Source organism: Coenobita brevimanus, chromosome 48 (assembly GCF_032717465.1).
Source record: "Coenobita brevimanus isolate Jiangsu-jjx chromosome 48, ASM3271746v2, whole genome shotgun sequence".
Taxonomy (NCBI): domain Eukaryota; kingdom Metazoa; phylum Arthropoda; class Malacostraca; order Decapoda; family Coenobitidae; genus Coenobita; species Coenobita brevimanus.
In genome coordinates this window covers 3514616-3529655 of record NC_137001.1, presented here as the reverse complement: position 1 = coordinate 3529655, position 15040 = coordinate 3514616, and the positions used below count along the sequence as shown (strand labels likewise).

Genomic DNA, 15040 nt, shown 5'->3' with positions numbered 1-15040 from the left:
TCTTCTGAGGTGAGTCCAAGAATCTCATTGCACACATCAACGCATTGCAGCATGTGGTCAGTTGTCAGGAGTCTGGGGACAAATTTGGCTGTGATTTGGCTCTTGCCAATTCTTCAGTGAGAATCCTCTGACATGGCACAAAACCAATTCCTACCTCCTCACCAATATCGTGAATGTTCCGATGTCGATCCTTATGAAGGAGCTGCTAAAATTTTGCGACATTCTGAGGAGTTGTGCTGGTTGAGGACCTCCCTGTGTGGTTGTCATTGTCAACTGATGTTTGACCGGCTTTGAACCTACCTGCCACTGAATCACCTGTGTCCAACCGAAAGATTGCTCACCAAACACTTGCTGAATCATTGTCAGGGTCTCATTTGCATTTTTCTTAAGATTTGCAGAAAATTTGATGCAAATTAACACCATCACTAACTCAAGAGTTACCATTGATCACCAGCTAGGTCAATATGGAGGTCAGGCTACTCATGCAGACGCCACAGAAATCACATATCTTTAAAAATCTCACCCGTGATAGTTATTGATATACCGTAGGTAAGCTCTTCATGATATTATTCTTTAGTAGGTATACTAATTTCCTAGATAATTTCCTAGATGCTTTAGTGTGATAAATGCAGCAAAACGTTACTATAGAAGCTGTGAAAGCACACTGGGAGTGGCAGCATTCATTACTTATTTTACAAGTCTCTAGCTGCATCTTTGGTTTGAAAACCATATAATTTAGTTTTCTAAAAGAACAATGCTTCATCCCCAAAATGCTGAAGAAAATCTGCAAAGTTTTTCATATGAAAATTGTACAATGTTTAAAGCCGAAATTGTGCAGAGACGAGACTGCCGGCCGATATCCGACGATGCCGAGGTCTCCAAAGTACTGTACAAAAAGTCTAACCAACTGGGGTTTTGTGTACCCTGAACAGGGTATTCCTATTGACTTCAGGAAAAACTTCAGTCTAGGCACTGTCCATTTTTCTATGCAATGGTTTTCCATGATCTTTATACAGCAGGTCCAGCTGGGCAGTAGATACACGTGACTTTGCTATTGTTTATGATCGTAACATATGATCTTCAGCCGTGTTGTGCTACTGTTTTTTAACGAAGAATCGTTACATATTTCGTGTAACACTATTTTTGTTTTGATGAACAAATACATGAATGTAAAATAAAGCTTATGGATATTTAAGGAAGGAAAGGATAATAACCGTCCCAATACAGAGATGGTAGACTCAGCCAACCAATTTTTTATTCTATTTGACTATACAGGTATTACAGCCTCTCTTCCTTGTAGCAGTGAATAAAAATAATGTTGTTATAATTTCTGCCTTCTTTTCAGTGACAAAGAGGGCACATAAAATGAACGGGGTTTAGTTGACCGACTTTGATGTCGAAAATTATATAATCTGGTGAAGAGTGGCATTTTTTCATTGGTTAGTGACATCGGGAATTCACACTTCCTTTTTCATATCTATCCTAAAAATCACCTGACGACACATGCACAAGAGCAAACAAATGAATGTCACAAATCCCCACGTCTGCCTAGCTCCTCACCGTGTGGCACACTTACTCATAATGCATGTTAGTACTGCCATCTAGAGGTGCATCATGCTACTACAATCCGTTTAGGTGTCGTGATATGGTTATAACTTCGTATTACTGAATCCAGTGCAGTTACCATTTTTAACGTCCTATTATTCTAAAGGGATTTGGTGGTGACAGAACGTAGAATGTCAGTCCTATGATTCTAGAGGGTTTTGGCAGTGACAGGACGTAGACTAAGTCAGTGTAACAGCACTAGGCTGGTATTGGAAGCATCCAGTCATTAGGAAACTAATATGAGAACAATCAATAGCTACCTATTGTTTAGTGGTGCAGAGGTGGCACTAGGTGGAGTAGACTAACTTGGCACCCATATTCACCACATAGGACTTGCCAGATGTGTGATAGTCAGTTGTTGTATTTTGTTTCTGATCAGCCCCAGACTGTCCGGCCAAGCAGACCCATCAGCTACAGGCAAGCAACATTACAGGGTTGTCCCATGTAATGACCTGATGTTCCTTTGTGGCTGACAGTGCCTAACCCAAGCAAGGTGCATGGAATAGTGTGGTTTGGTTCCTGGATGAATGCCACATTTGCATCTTTCCACCCAGCTAATAGGGGCACCATAGCAGGCTTCATTTCATCCTGTCATTTGGTTAGCCTATATTGTTACCAACCAGAGTTGTTATGGGTTACTGGGTTATAGGAAGCTATTAGGCTTGTCAATGAGCATACAGTAGACCCACCTGATATGGAAAGAAGAGTAATAAAAAGTAACAGAAAGGTAAGGGAGAGGTAAGATGAGAGAAAGGCAGACACAGAAATAAAGTGAGAAGGGGGAAGGGAAATGTTCAGTACTACCATACATCAGGTTTATTTTTTATATATATTTTTTTTTATGCGAGGAAGAAGGAACCAAAGGCCATGAGCCCGCAATAACAGTTCCTTCCAAGAGAAAAACAAAATACAATAGAGAGCCAAATTCAAGATCCGATCATTTTGAGATGCCTGGACACACTGCGTTTGAAAGACTAGAGATAATAGGCAGCAGGAAATACAGACAAAGGGAGACAGTTCCAGAGCTGACCTGTTGCATAAATGAAAGACTGGGAGTAACGGTTAACTCTTGCATTAGAGAGTTGGACAGAAAAGGGATGAGAGTTTGCTGCCAGACGGGTGCTACGCACCCGTCGTAGAGGTGGAGGAATGCAAGCAGACAGTTAAGAGGAGCAGTGACCATTAAAGTAGCGACAGAAAAGAGATAAAGATGCAACAGTGCGGTGAAGAGACAAAGGTTGAAGGGAGTCAGTAAGAGGAGGAGCGTTAATGAGACGAAAAGCCTTTGACTCCACCCTATTGACAAGAGCTGTATGTGGGGAGCCTCCCCACACATGAGAGTTGTACTCCACACAGGGGTGGATAAAACCCCTGTATAGAGTCAACAATTGTGCAGGGGTAAAGAAAGAGCGGAGTCGGCTTAGCACACCCAATCTCTTGGAAGCAGATTTTACAAGAGATGTAACATGATCTTTCCAAGATAAGTCCCGAGTAAATGAAACCCCAAGAATGTTCAAGGATGATGCAGGATTAAGCTGAATATTATTAAACATTAGTGGGTATACCTGTGGAAGATTTTGTCGGGTTGATAGGTGTAAGAACTGAGTCTTAGATGCATTAAAAACAACCATATTATTTTTACCCCAGTCAGAGATTCGAGCCAAGTCAGACATTAGGTGTGCCATAGCCTCATCCCTTGTTTGTTGAAGTAACTGTTGAGATGGGCGTTGCGGGAACCGAATGGAAAGGTGAAGGGTGGAGTCATCAGCGTATGAGTGGATAGGGTTAGATGTACAGCTTAGAAGATCATTGATGAATAAAAGGAAGAGAGTTGGAGATAGGACAGAGCCCTGAGGAACACCACTGTTGATAGATTTAGGAGAAGAACGATGGCCGTCTACAACAGCGGCTATAGAACGACAAGAAAGGAAGCTAGCGATGAAGGCACAGATAGAAGGATAGAAACCGTAGGAGGGCAGTTTGGAAATTAAAGATTTATGCCAGACTCGATCGAAAGCCTTTGAGATGTCAAGTGCAATGGCAAAGCTTTCGCCAAAGTCCCAAAAGGAGGATGACCAGGAGTCTGAAAAGTAGGTGAGAAGATTGCCAGTGGAGCGTCCCTGACGTAACCCGTACTGACGATCGGAAAGAAGGTTGTGATAGGAAAGATGCCTTAAAATTTTTCTATTGAGAAATGACTCGAAAACTTTTGAAATACAGGACGTTAAAGCAATTGGACGATAGTTGGATGGTTGGGAGTGGTCACCCTTCTTTGGGACCGGCTGAATGAGAACAAACTTCCAGCAAGAAGGAAAGGTACAAGTTGACAGACAAAGGTGAAAGAGTTTGCCTAGGCAGGGTGTAAGCACAGAAGCACAGTTCTTGAGAACAACAGGAGGGACTCCATCAGGCCCATATGCCTTGTTAGTACTGAGGCCAGTGATGGCAGAAAATACATCAACTGAAGAAATTTTAATGTCAGCCATGAGGAAGTCAGAGGAGGGAAGTGATGGAGGAACAGCACCGGAATCATCTAAGGTGGAATTGGAGGAGAAAGTCTGTGCGAAGAGATCTGCTTTATCAGTAGAAGAAATAGCTACAGAACCATCAGAGTATAAAAGAGGAGGGAAGGATGATGAGGTAAAGTTGTTAGAAAGATTTTTGGCAAGGTGCCAGAAGGAGCGGGAAGAATTCGAGTTGGAGAGTTGAGAGCATTTAGTATGGATGAAATTATTTTTAGTAGAGCGAAGAACAGACTTAGCACGATTCCGGGCAGAAACGTAAAGATGATGTGATTCAGGGGTGGGTTGGCTCCGGTACCTTTTGTAGGCCTTCTCCTTGTTGCGGACAGCATTAGAACAAGCGTGATTAAACCAAGGCTTTCTTGCGTTAGTCAAAGGATATGAGAAAGGAATGTATGCTTCCATGCCCGAGAGAATAACCTCCGTAATGCGCAAGGCACACTCAGATGGCTCACGTCCATGGAAGCAATAATCATTCCAGGGAAAATCAAAGAAGTACTGCCTGAGGGCCTCCCAGTCCGCGGCTCCAAAATGCCACAGACGACGTTTCCCTGGAGGGTCCACAGGCCGTACCGGAGTGATAGGACAGGTTAAGGTAATAAGGTTGTGATCGGAGGAGCCCAATGGAGAGAAAAGATTAACAGAGTAAGCAGAAGGATTAGTTGTGAGGAAGAGGTCAAGTATGTTGGAGCTCTCTCCAAGGCGGTCAGGGATACGGGTAGGGTGCTGTACAAGCTGCTCTAGGTCATTAAGGATAGAAAAGATGTAGGCTTGTTCACCAGGTGGATCCATGAAAGGAGAGGAGAGCCAAAGGTGGTGGTGAACATTGAAATCTCCAAGAATGGAGATTTCAGAGAAAGGAGAAATGGACAGAATGTGTTCCATCGTAGAAGTAAGATAGTCGAAGAATTTTTGATAGTCAGTAGAATTAGGGGATAAGTAAACAGCACAGATATATTTAGTCAGAGAATATATACTAAAAAGCATACATATGTAAAAAGAATAAAATTTGTAACATTGGCAAACTTTCTTTGGCAGAAATGTTAATGAATAGATGCAAGAAAATCTTCGGTGCCCGGATGTACTTTCATGCGTAGTGTGAAAGTGCAAAGTAAGTAATTGGCGTTATCTTCTCAATTAATCTCTTAACTGGGCATTTAATGAAATTTTTACAATTTTAATGCAAATTGGAGTCAGTTCGGACATGGGGTGAATTCGGACAGGGGGAGTATGAACGAAAAAGTAACACTTTTTACAATGTACAATTGCTTATAATTTGCCAGATGTGGATACTGTGTGTAATTGGGTTCATATGTATCATTTACAGGTATACTCTTAAGCTTTTATGGTACTACCTGTTTAAACAAGGTCACCCAATGACTCGAACATTTAAGAAATGAACTGGTGGAGATCAAGGTCCTTATCGTAGTGAAAAAGGCAAGCAAAAAACTGGTAAAGCCAAATAATCATGTTAAATATCACCTGTAACTTATAATCCATCATGTAATAAAGTCTGGGCACAGGCAAGGGAAGGAGGAAGACAACCTCTTCGACTGCTGGTTTTATTCTCACTAACTCGTCAATAAACAGCCAACCCTTTCATCAGGTCGGTTTGATAACTGACAGATTCGAACACAGTGTTCGACACAGGATGAATTCTTTTCTAAATATACATAAAATGGGAAAAAGGGCAAATGGCATTATTACCACCAACTTAACAGACATAGCATGACAGACATAGCATGACATAGACATAGCATGACATAGACATAGCATGACATAGACATAGCATGACAGACATAGCATGACAGACATAGCATGACAGACACAGCATGACAAGACATAACACTCCCCCCTGATCTTCTAAAGATCACTATATTGGAACGGCCGTACTGGACGGCGCTCCCTAGAACCTCGACGGGGCAGTGGTCTCCCTGGACTATCTACTTCGTCTTCACTTGACGTATCACTTGACGTAGACTCATTCGAAGGACCTCTCACATCGATTAGCAAATCATCATCTGTTTCTGATTCAGGGCTTTCTTCAGCTAGTGAATCCTCTGGGGCAGTAGACAGCGATGTTGCCAGCCTTAGGTCACGCACATGACGAGGCATACCATCCACCTCGACGTTCTGGGCAGATATAACTCGCGTTACTGTGCCCTCTGTGCTTCGAGAATCGCAGCGTCTGCTGGGATGCCGGATCCATACACGATCACCGACGCTGAAGCGATGTTGTTCTTCCACCGGCTGATCTTGCAGAGTTACTCCGTCGATACCCAGCAGTCTGACCTCGTATCTAAATATCTGGTTGGCAGGGGCAGATGAGGCATCATCACCTCGTGGCATAACGTTGTAGCGGTACACTGCTTCAGCTACGGAACAGCCTTTCCGTGCCAGTATAGTTTTCACGGTTCGATGATTTCTCTCTGATATTCCATTACCAGATGGAGCGTTGGCACACCGATACCTGATGACCATACCCCAACGCCTGGCGAACTCTTTGATCGTTGAGCTACGGAAGCTGGCAGCATTGTCAGTTAATAGCTCCTTAGGTGCTCCACGTTCATAAAACACAGACTCTAGCTGTTCAACAACACTGATGACATCTTGCCGCCTGAGTCTTTTCCAGATGGCATAACGTGTTGGCCCGCAGTCGATGAGCGTCAGATAGTGCTGGTTTCTGACATGACAGACGTCCATGCTAACTCTGCTCCAGATCTCTGAAACCCCCAACTCCCCTTTCTTCCACTTCTCTGGTGCCGGATCAAAGGATTGACATTCTTGACAACTCTGAAGAACACTGCGAACCTGCTGCCTCTGAACCGTAGGATAGAGCCTTCTGCAGAAGTACAGTGTACGCTTGATGCCGGGATGCCCGCTGGTTTCATGAATGTTAACGATGTCCCTGTCTGAAACACTGGCAACAGCTGCACAGCTTGTCTGCCCGTTTGCTAGTGTCATCCACCTCTTCGGTACTCGTGTTAGCGCATCTGCTTTGTTTTCAGTAGAAGACACAAACTTTACTTCTAGACACAGATTATACTCGACGATGATAGATTTAAAAGTCTCTAGGCGCCTACGGATCAACATTTCACTGGAAGCTCTAGTCTTCAAACGAGATTTTCCTGAGAGAGCATCCGTGATCCAGTGGAACACAGTTCTTGAGTCAGTTATAAGAGTCAGCTGTTTCATCTTCCAGGAGATTGCAAGATTTATCCCCTTAATAACAGCGTCCAGCTCCGCAAGATTAATGTGAGAGCACTCGTCCCGTCGTAACCAACACGAGTCTTCAATAACTTCACCTTTCACCTCCAACACAGCTCCCAATGCGAGGGAACTTGCATCTACCCATAGTATAGCTTCGTCTCCCGCCACATCCCATCGTCCTCGGGCCGGGTCTGAGTTCTTCACCCGCTCCAACGTGTCCGCAAGCATCGAGTGCAAACTGAGGTCATTAATCTCGTCGTCCCACGTAGTCGTGACCTCATTGGCCCGTCTTTTAATGTACGACGCCGCCACTCGCAACCAGCCACAAACAGGAAGGTGACTCGTTAGCTGCCCGCAGAGTGAAAACACTGTCCGCCTAGTCAGCTTTTCAGGTAGCTTGCCAACGCCATTATCACGCTTCCAGACGAGACGATCGTGCTCCCCCCAGACTCTAATGCCCAGCACACGAGTTCCTTCAGACACAATCTCGGGAGGTTTGCAGAGCAGGCCGTGACGACTAAGGTGACATTCCACTTCTGCTGCACTCGCCACACTTTCGTCCACCAGAATATCGTCCAGGTATGGTGAAGTGGCGCGGTTTATCTTCTCGTCCATGCTCAACACACGACTCAGGACCTCCTTCAATACTAGTGGTGCGATGTTCAGTCCAAAGCCCAGTCTAGTCAAACAGTAACGTCTCCCACGGAACACCACTGTCTGGGACGACCATAGCGATCTGTGAACGTGTATCTGTAGGTAAGCCTTGCGCAAGTCAATGAGAGCGACCCTCTGTCCACGCCTGCGCCACTCCCGTATCTTCTCAGTGCAGACGTCCGCTTCAGCTGTGTGCAAATTAAGATGGGCATTCAACTCACGAAAATCAAGGACAGGGCGTACTTTTTTCTTGTTTTGCTGCACGACAGCCATCAGAGGGATAGTTCCTTTCACAGGGCCATGTATACTCTCGTTGTATGGAACCAGCCATCCGTCCTTAATCCATTCACACAGTTCATTTTCATATTCTTTTCGAGCTTCATTCGGCACCCTGTATTCAGAGACAGTATTCAGTAGTCGTGGAGGCTCTGAGTTATCACGCCAGTTCCACAACACTGTCCACTTTTTAGCTGCAATGTCATATGTTACTTCAAAATCCCTCTCGACAATATTTCGTTGTATGGTAGGTACTGTCACGGCTGAAGCCTGCACTTCCTCAATACCAAATCGCACTTTGTCCGGTGAATGCACTGTCACTCCCTGAAGGGCTTCAACACCGTTCATGCCCAGAATAAAGTCAAAATTAAGCGGCTTGGAAGGCACTACAATCACATTCACAGACACGGACACTCCTGACAGTAGCTGGACTGTTACCACACCTGTTCCCATACACATATAAAGCTCACCGCTTACTGTCCTCACACTGATATTTCCTTTGGTCCAGCGAGAGCACATGGAAACGTGTGCAATACTCTGAGTACAGCCGGTGTCTACCAGGGCATCACAGTTCTTTCCATCAACAACCAAGCGAGTCACTGGTAAAGCGCCTCTCACTGACGGTCTGGAGAGGAGGCTGGCGCTGGTCCCACCTCTCCTGATCCATTTCCCGAAGGGCATGAGGTAGCGATTTGGCCTCGTCCCCCGCATCTGAAGCAGCACACATTACCTCGCCCACCTCTACCTCTGCGCACACTGCGTCCAGCCTGGCAGTCACGAGCGTAGTGGTTCGGCTGGTTACAGGAATGGCAGCGCACACCACCAACACCAACTAATGCAGGAGCCACTGTGTGCTGTCTGGAGCCGGCTGGTTGTGCTGATGCCCCATCATCGAGGTAATTATCCGCTAGAACAGCTCGAGCACGGTTCAGAAGTTGGTTAATATCCATAGTTTCCATGCGTGAACCAGCTCTCAGAATGTGGCGAACAGCTTCTGGAAGACCAGCTAAAAAAGCACAACATACACCGGCGTCGGTCATTCCTCCAAATCGTGTAGCCAGGTGGCGCAGGTCAGCCAAGTACACGTCAACAGACTCGCCATCACGCAGCCTACGGTCCACAAACTGCTCATAGGCAACAAACTTGTCTGCAGCAAATGCCGAGGTGAGTGCATCCTTTATGGTGTCGAAGTTCCCCTTGTCTACGCTGCTGAGCTGCTGATAAACAGAGAAAGCCCCGCCTGTGAGTCGCAGTGGCACAATGGTGTGTAGATCAGAGATCCCTCGTAGCCGACAAACCAGCTCCAGCTTTTCGATCCACTCTACCACCGAGTGCGAAGTACCGTCAAATTCCGGGATCAGACGAAGTTCCGTCGTAAGGCTGTCTCCCCGGGCTGAGGTTGACGATGCCGGTTTGCCACTATCACTTCCGTCCATCATAAGTTGTGAGAGAATGCCTAGATAGCTTGTAATAAAGTCTGGGCACAGGCAAGGGAAGGAGGAAGACAACCTCTTCGACTGCTGGTTTTATTCTCACTAACTCGTCAATAAACAGCCAACCCTTTCATCAGGTCGGTTTGATAACTGACAGATTCGAACACAGTGTTCGACACAGGATGAATTCTTTTCTAAATATACATAAAATGGGAAAAAGGGCAAATGGCATTATTACCACCAACTTAACAGACATAGCATGACAGACATAGCATGACATAGTCATAGCATGACATAGACATAGCATGACATAGACATAGCATGACAGACATAGCATGACAGACACAGCATGACAAGACATAACACATCAGTCTTCCAAAAATGAAATTATTAGTCAAGAAATGATTGTTCCATGTACAATACTAAGGTTTGTTGTTAGATTTATCTTATCTACATGTGTTCTAATATGTTTTATTTAAACCAAGGAAAAAAATAAAATTGCTGTTGTGTTCATATCTTATTATAGTCATTAGCTTATTTTGTCAGGGAGTGGCATTATTTTTGTACTGGAAGAATATTTTTTAAAAGCCCCAGAGCATCCGAAATGGCCCCACATATGTCCGAGACTAAACTGGGAACCCAGGGTAGTCATATGCATTCATTTTTAATTTATGTACGAATTTATACAGTGTGTCCGAATTAACCAAAGCATGAGTACAAATTCGGACACCAATTACTATATTTGCTATAATTATATATGAAACATTTTAAATTTTTACTGCAATGATTCGATATCCTGGTGGACCAGCTCAACATACAGTACTTAAGATCTTGGACTGAATTAAAAACTAGATTACATGGAACAAAAAAATGAAAAAATCGTCCGAATTCACCCCAGTTTACGGTATGTGTACCATTATTCAAAACTGACTTTTGTTATCGTGCAGATAACACAAGAAGATGGCTGGCAAACTATTCAGCAGGCAGATGTACACATGTAACATTTGCCGGTCAGTCTTCGAACATAGAAACTTCACAAATGGCGTCCCTCAAGGATCTGTTTTGTCCCCTACTCTCGTTAACCTATACATGCATGACATACCCACATCCCACACACCACAGATACACCTAGCTTCCTATGTGTATGACATAACACCTACGTGTACACACCAAAACGCAAACACAGCTGCACACATCCTCCAACCTTACCTCAACACACTACACGAATGGTTCACAAACAGACTTAAAATAGTCCCAGCCAAATCTAATGACCCTTTTCACAAACTGGACAGCAGAACACAGTCACATTCCACACCTCATCATAAACAACACTCCCCTACCACACACACACACACACACACACACACACACACACACACACAATCCTTGGTGTAACATACAATACATCAATGTCATTTAAACAACACATCACAAACATTAAAGATAAATTAACACAAGACTCAGTCACTTGCCCACACAACGTTTGGACACAACAAAGAAACCACCACCACAGTATACCAACAATACATACATTCAGTGATGAATTATGCAACCCCTGCTTGGGCTTCCAACCTCACTAAAACACACTACAAAACTCTACAGACCATACAGAACAAGCCCTGAAAATAATCACAGGCTGCACAGCCACAGACCACCTACACCAAAAACCGAAGTCCTCAAAGTCAAGGGTCATCTAGACATGAGAGACACCCAAATTCTCGCCGCAGCCACCACAAACCCACATCATCCACTACACTACATGGCAGCACATTCACACATACCAAGGAATATCAAAACACCCAACACACGATATCATACTGGTACACAAATACAGGCATTCCCTGGTTTAAGAGTCTAATTGGTTAGGTAAAACTCCATCATTAGGTGGGGTATTGTATATCAGGGTACTTTTAACATATATTTTATTGTGGACTGTTTACCAGCCCTGGGTTTCCCCCCAAACCAAGTCCAAAACCCACCCAGATGAGCCCCAAAAGAAGGTTTAAAGCTAATCTAAATGGCCTAACAGCTGTCAAGAAAGCTAACCTAAGCTTAACACCTTTAAAGAACTCACTAAAACCAACAAATAAGATCTGAATATCATCAGATATAAGTCTGGAGAAAATCAGGCTTAGTAAACTGTACCCCAAAATGACAATGTTCACCCCACCTATGGCTAAAACACATTAATCAGAGTCTAAAAACAGTTTATAAATCAACCTAAACACAATTTTAGTCTAAAATATCAAAATCGGTAAGAAAAATCAAAACCCATCATTTAACCGAGGTTTAGCCATTGTTAGGCGGGGTATGGTGCAATTTCTAGTGCAATTTCTACCCCCATCATTAAGCCTGGGTATCGCATCTGAGGGTATCGTATATCGAGGTATTACTGTACTGTCATCTCTTCCCCGTACCTGCCTCAGACCAGCTTGCAGAAGCATATCCATACTCAAATCACTCACCGCTTCATTCAGTCACTCAAAGACAATACACAGCTGCATGCACAGCCTCTCGATATCCACCATTGTGAATCCTATCTCCCTCGTGAAGACAGAGTCCACCTGGCCAGGCTGAGATGTGGGCATCATCCAGCCCTCTAAGTTATCAGAAGAGGCTGGATGACCCCGTCGCTGATGTCTGTCCAGGATGCAACACAGCACCCCATACTATTAGGCACATTATGGAAGACTGCATTGCACACACTGACCTACGCCAAGAACACAACATCGCTCCTTGAGAACTCTATGGGAAAGCCCGGTCTCGGCCATGGCCTTCCTTAGGGACTCATGGCTGTTTGGCCAGACTGCCTAGGGAACAACTACTACTGCTACTACACCATCTTGTGGTGTGCTGAAGACAGATGGACACCATCTTGGCATGCTGTTTTTGGCACTAAATTATGCTTATCTTTGCTGATTTATCCAGAGCTACTCTAAATTTTCATAACAACCCAACCCACTGTATTTCCTGCCATGTATAAAGCACAATCCCCCCCCCCCAAAAAAAAAAAAGCAAAACACACACACACACAAAGTCCTGGAGTGGGACAGGGCTACAGGTTGAGGTGGCTGGCATGAAGGCCACCAACAGAAGCAAATCACTCAATGGCATTACTAATTATTACCAAAAATAGAGACTTAGATGAGCTTGTATTATGATAAATACACGGTAAGGTAAGCATTCTGTGGGTTAGATACCACACACATCATGGATCAAGGTACTGCATCATGCCAGGCCCAGTGTAAATCATAAACAAAAAACAGCTGATTCCATTGAATGTAAGGCAGAGGTGAAAGACTTGTAGTTCTTGTATTTCCACCTTAAATAAATGCTTTAATGCCAAATTATTATCTATCTATCTCTCTATTGCCAGATGCCACAATCCCGTAAGGGGTGGCCATTTGTCATTGAGTTAGTTGTTTTACGGGGAGGGGCACCCTCCACCAACCCACTTGCTGACACGTAGGGAGCACATATGATTTGGTTATATGGTTACCACCCAGCATTGTAAATGGTTTCTTGGCTTACAGGAAACCATTTGGCATGTCACTCAATGTAAAGACACCTGTAAAGGAAAGAATAGCAATAAGAATTGACAGGAAAGATAGGAGTAATAGGAAAAGAGGAGGGCAGGCACAGAAAAAGAATGATGTAGGCTAAGGAAGAAGTAGGCAGCACTACATCAAGTAAATAGATGATGGTTGCCACCACTTCCAAACCTAATTTATGATATTTCAGTTTGGATAAGTTACCATAGGTTAGATTGGGCTAGTTTATGGTTAAATAAAGTTAGTTTGGACTGTGTTAGGTTAGGTTAGGGTTGGCTTGCATAAGTTAGGTTACCAGTAGGTTATTTTTGGTTGGGCTTGTTTATATTGTTAGGTTAGACAATTAAAGTGAGGTAAGACGTGTGTTTGAATAGGTACTGTAAGGTTTGGCTTGTAATAATAAGTACTGAACAAGGCTCATATTGTCCTATCTTCAGTTATTTTGGATATACAGTAATCCTTCTAATATCCGAACGCCCAGTATCCGAACATCCCCACTAACCGGACATAATCGTCCTGGGATCCAATATTCCCAAAATGGTCTGAAAACTGCAAAAAATTCGAAAAAAACAAAAAAATCCCGCCCATAATTTGAACTTGGCGGGCGGGGCATGGAACAGCTTTGTTTTGGCGCGTCATTCCTCCAACGTCCGCTAGAGCGCCCCTGCATCCTCCCCACTTTCCGCCTGTCTCATCGCGAGTGAACGCTTGTCGTCATGGCTGCCCACGTGCTCGCTTTTGTGGTGGCGCCTTACCTGCTGCAGGCACTCCTGCTGCTCTCGTACCTCTCCTTCGTGTGTGTGATGATGGCCCCGCCGCCTGAGAAGAGGAAGAGAATGGTGTTAACTCTGGAGAGGAAGCAGGAGATATTGGAGAAAGTAGATGCGGGGTGGTCTTCACGCATCCTCCGCGAGTTTAACCTGGCCCAATCTACTTGGATATTAAGAGATCCTGAGACAAACTCATGCAGTACACGGCTGACTTCTCTTCGAGAAGCAAATGCAACGTGGTGAGGAAGGTGATGTTTACTCCCAAGTTTGCTGAAGTTGACCGTTCCACGTTGATTTGGTATCGACAGCAATGTGCTGCTGGTGTGATGGTACGTGGTACGGAGCTGAAGGCTGCTACTGAGAAGTTCGCCAGGCTTCACGACGCCCTAGACTTCAAGGCATCCGAGGGTTGGCTCTTCGCATTTAAGGTACGGCATGGCCTTACCAACCGTAAGGCTCATGGTGAAGCTTTAGACGCTCACGAGGATGGAGTTGACAAGTTTTGGCACAAGGTGAAGGGCTTGATCGACAGGGAGGGCCTCACTCTCGGTAAAGTCTACAACGCTGACGAAACTGGTTTATTCTATCGCTCTTTGCCAACGAACACTCTAGCCGAGGAGACGGAGAAGCGTGTACCTGGTCGCAAGCTCTCCAAGCAGCGGATATCTGGTTTGTGTTGTGCCAATGCTAACGGTATGCACCGGCTTAAGCCCGTTATTGTTGGCTGCACAAAGCAGCCTCAGTGTCTTTGTGGGGTGATGGATGTCCTTCCTGTCATCTGGTACCATTCTTTGAAGGCATGGTTCACAGCCCAGATCTTCAAAGACTGGTTCCACCGCCATTTCGTCAAGGAGGTCATACATTACCAGATGGAGAAACTGGGAATCCCACGCGACCAGGTAAAGGCGCTCCTTCTCCTCGACAATGCACCTGCCCACCCGTGCGACAAGGACTTGGTGGCTGAGAATGGCCGCATTAGGTGCATGTTTCTGCCACCTAATACGACTGCTCTCATCCAA

The 15040-nt window shown here is 44.7% G+C and overlaps 1 protein-coding gene and 1 pseudogene across 1 annotated transcript; both read right to left on the bottom strand.

Annotated features, from left to right (window-relative positions):
- LOC145399266 (uncharacterized) overlaps positions 1-15040 on the bottom strand; it is a 368546-nt pseudogene that overhangs the window by 255171 nt on the left and 98335 nt on the right.
- LOC145399236 (uncharacterized) lies at positions 5991-9703 on the bottom strand. Its single transcript, XM_080271925.1, has 2 exons — positions 9013-9703; positions 5991-8866 (listed from the first exon to the last, which is right to left on the bottom strand). The coding sequence occupies exons 1-2, from the start codon at positions 9701-9703 to the stop codon at positions 5991-5993; spliced, it is 3567 nt and encodes a 1188-aa protein (XP_080128051.1).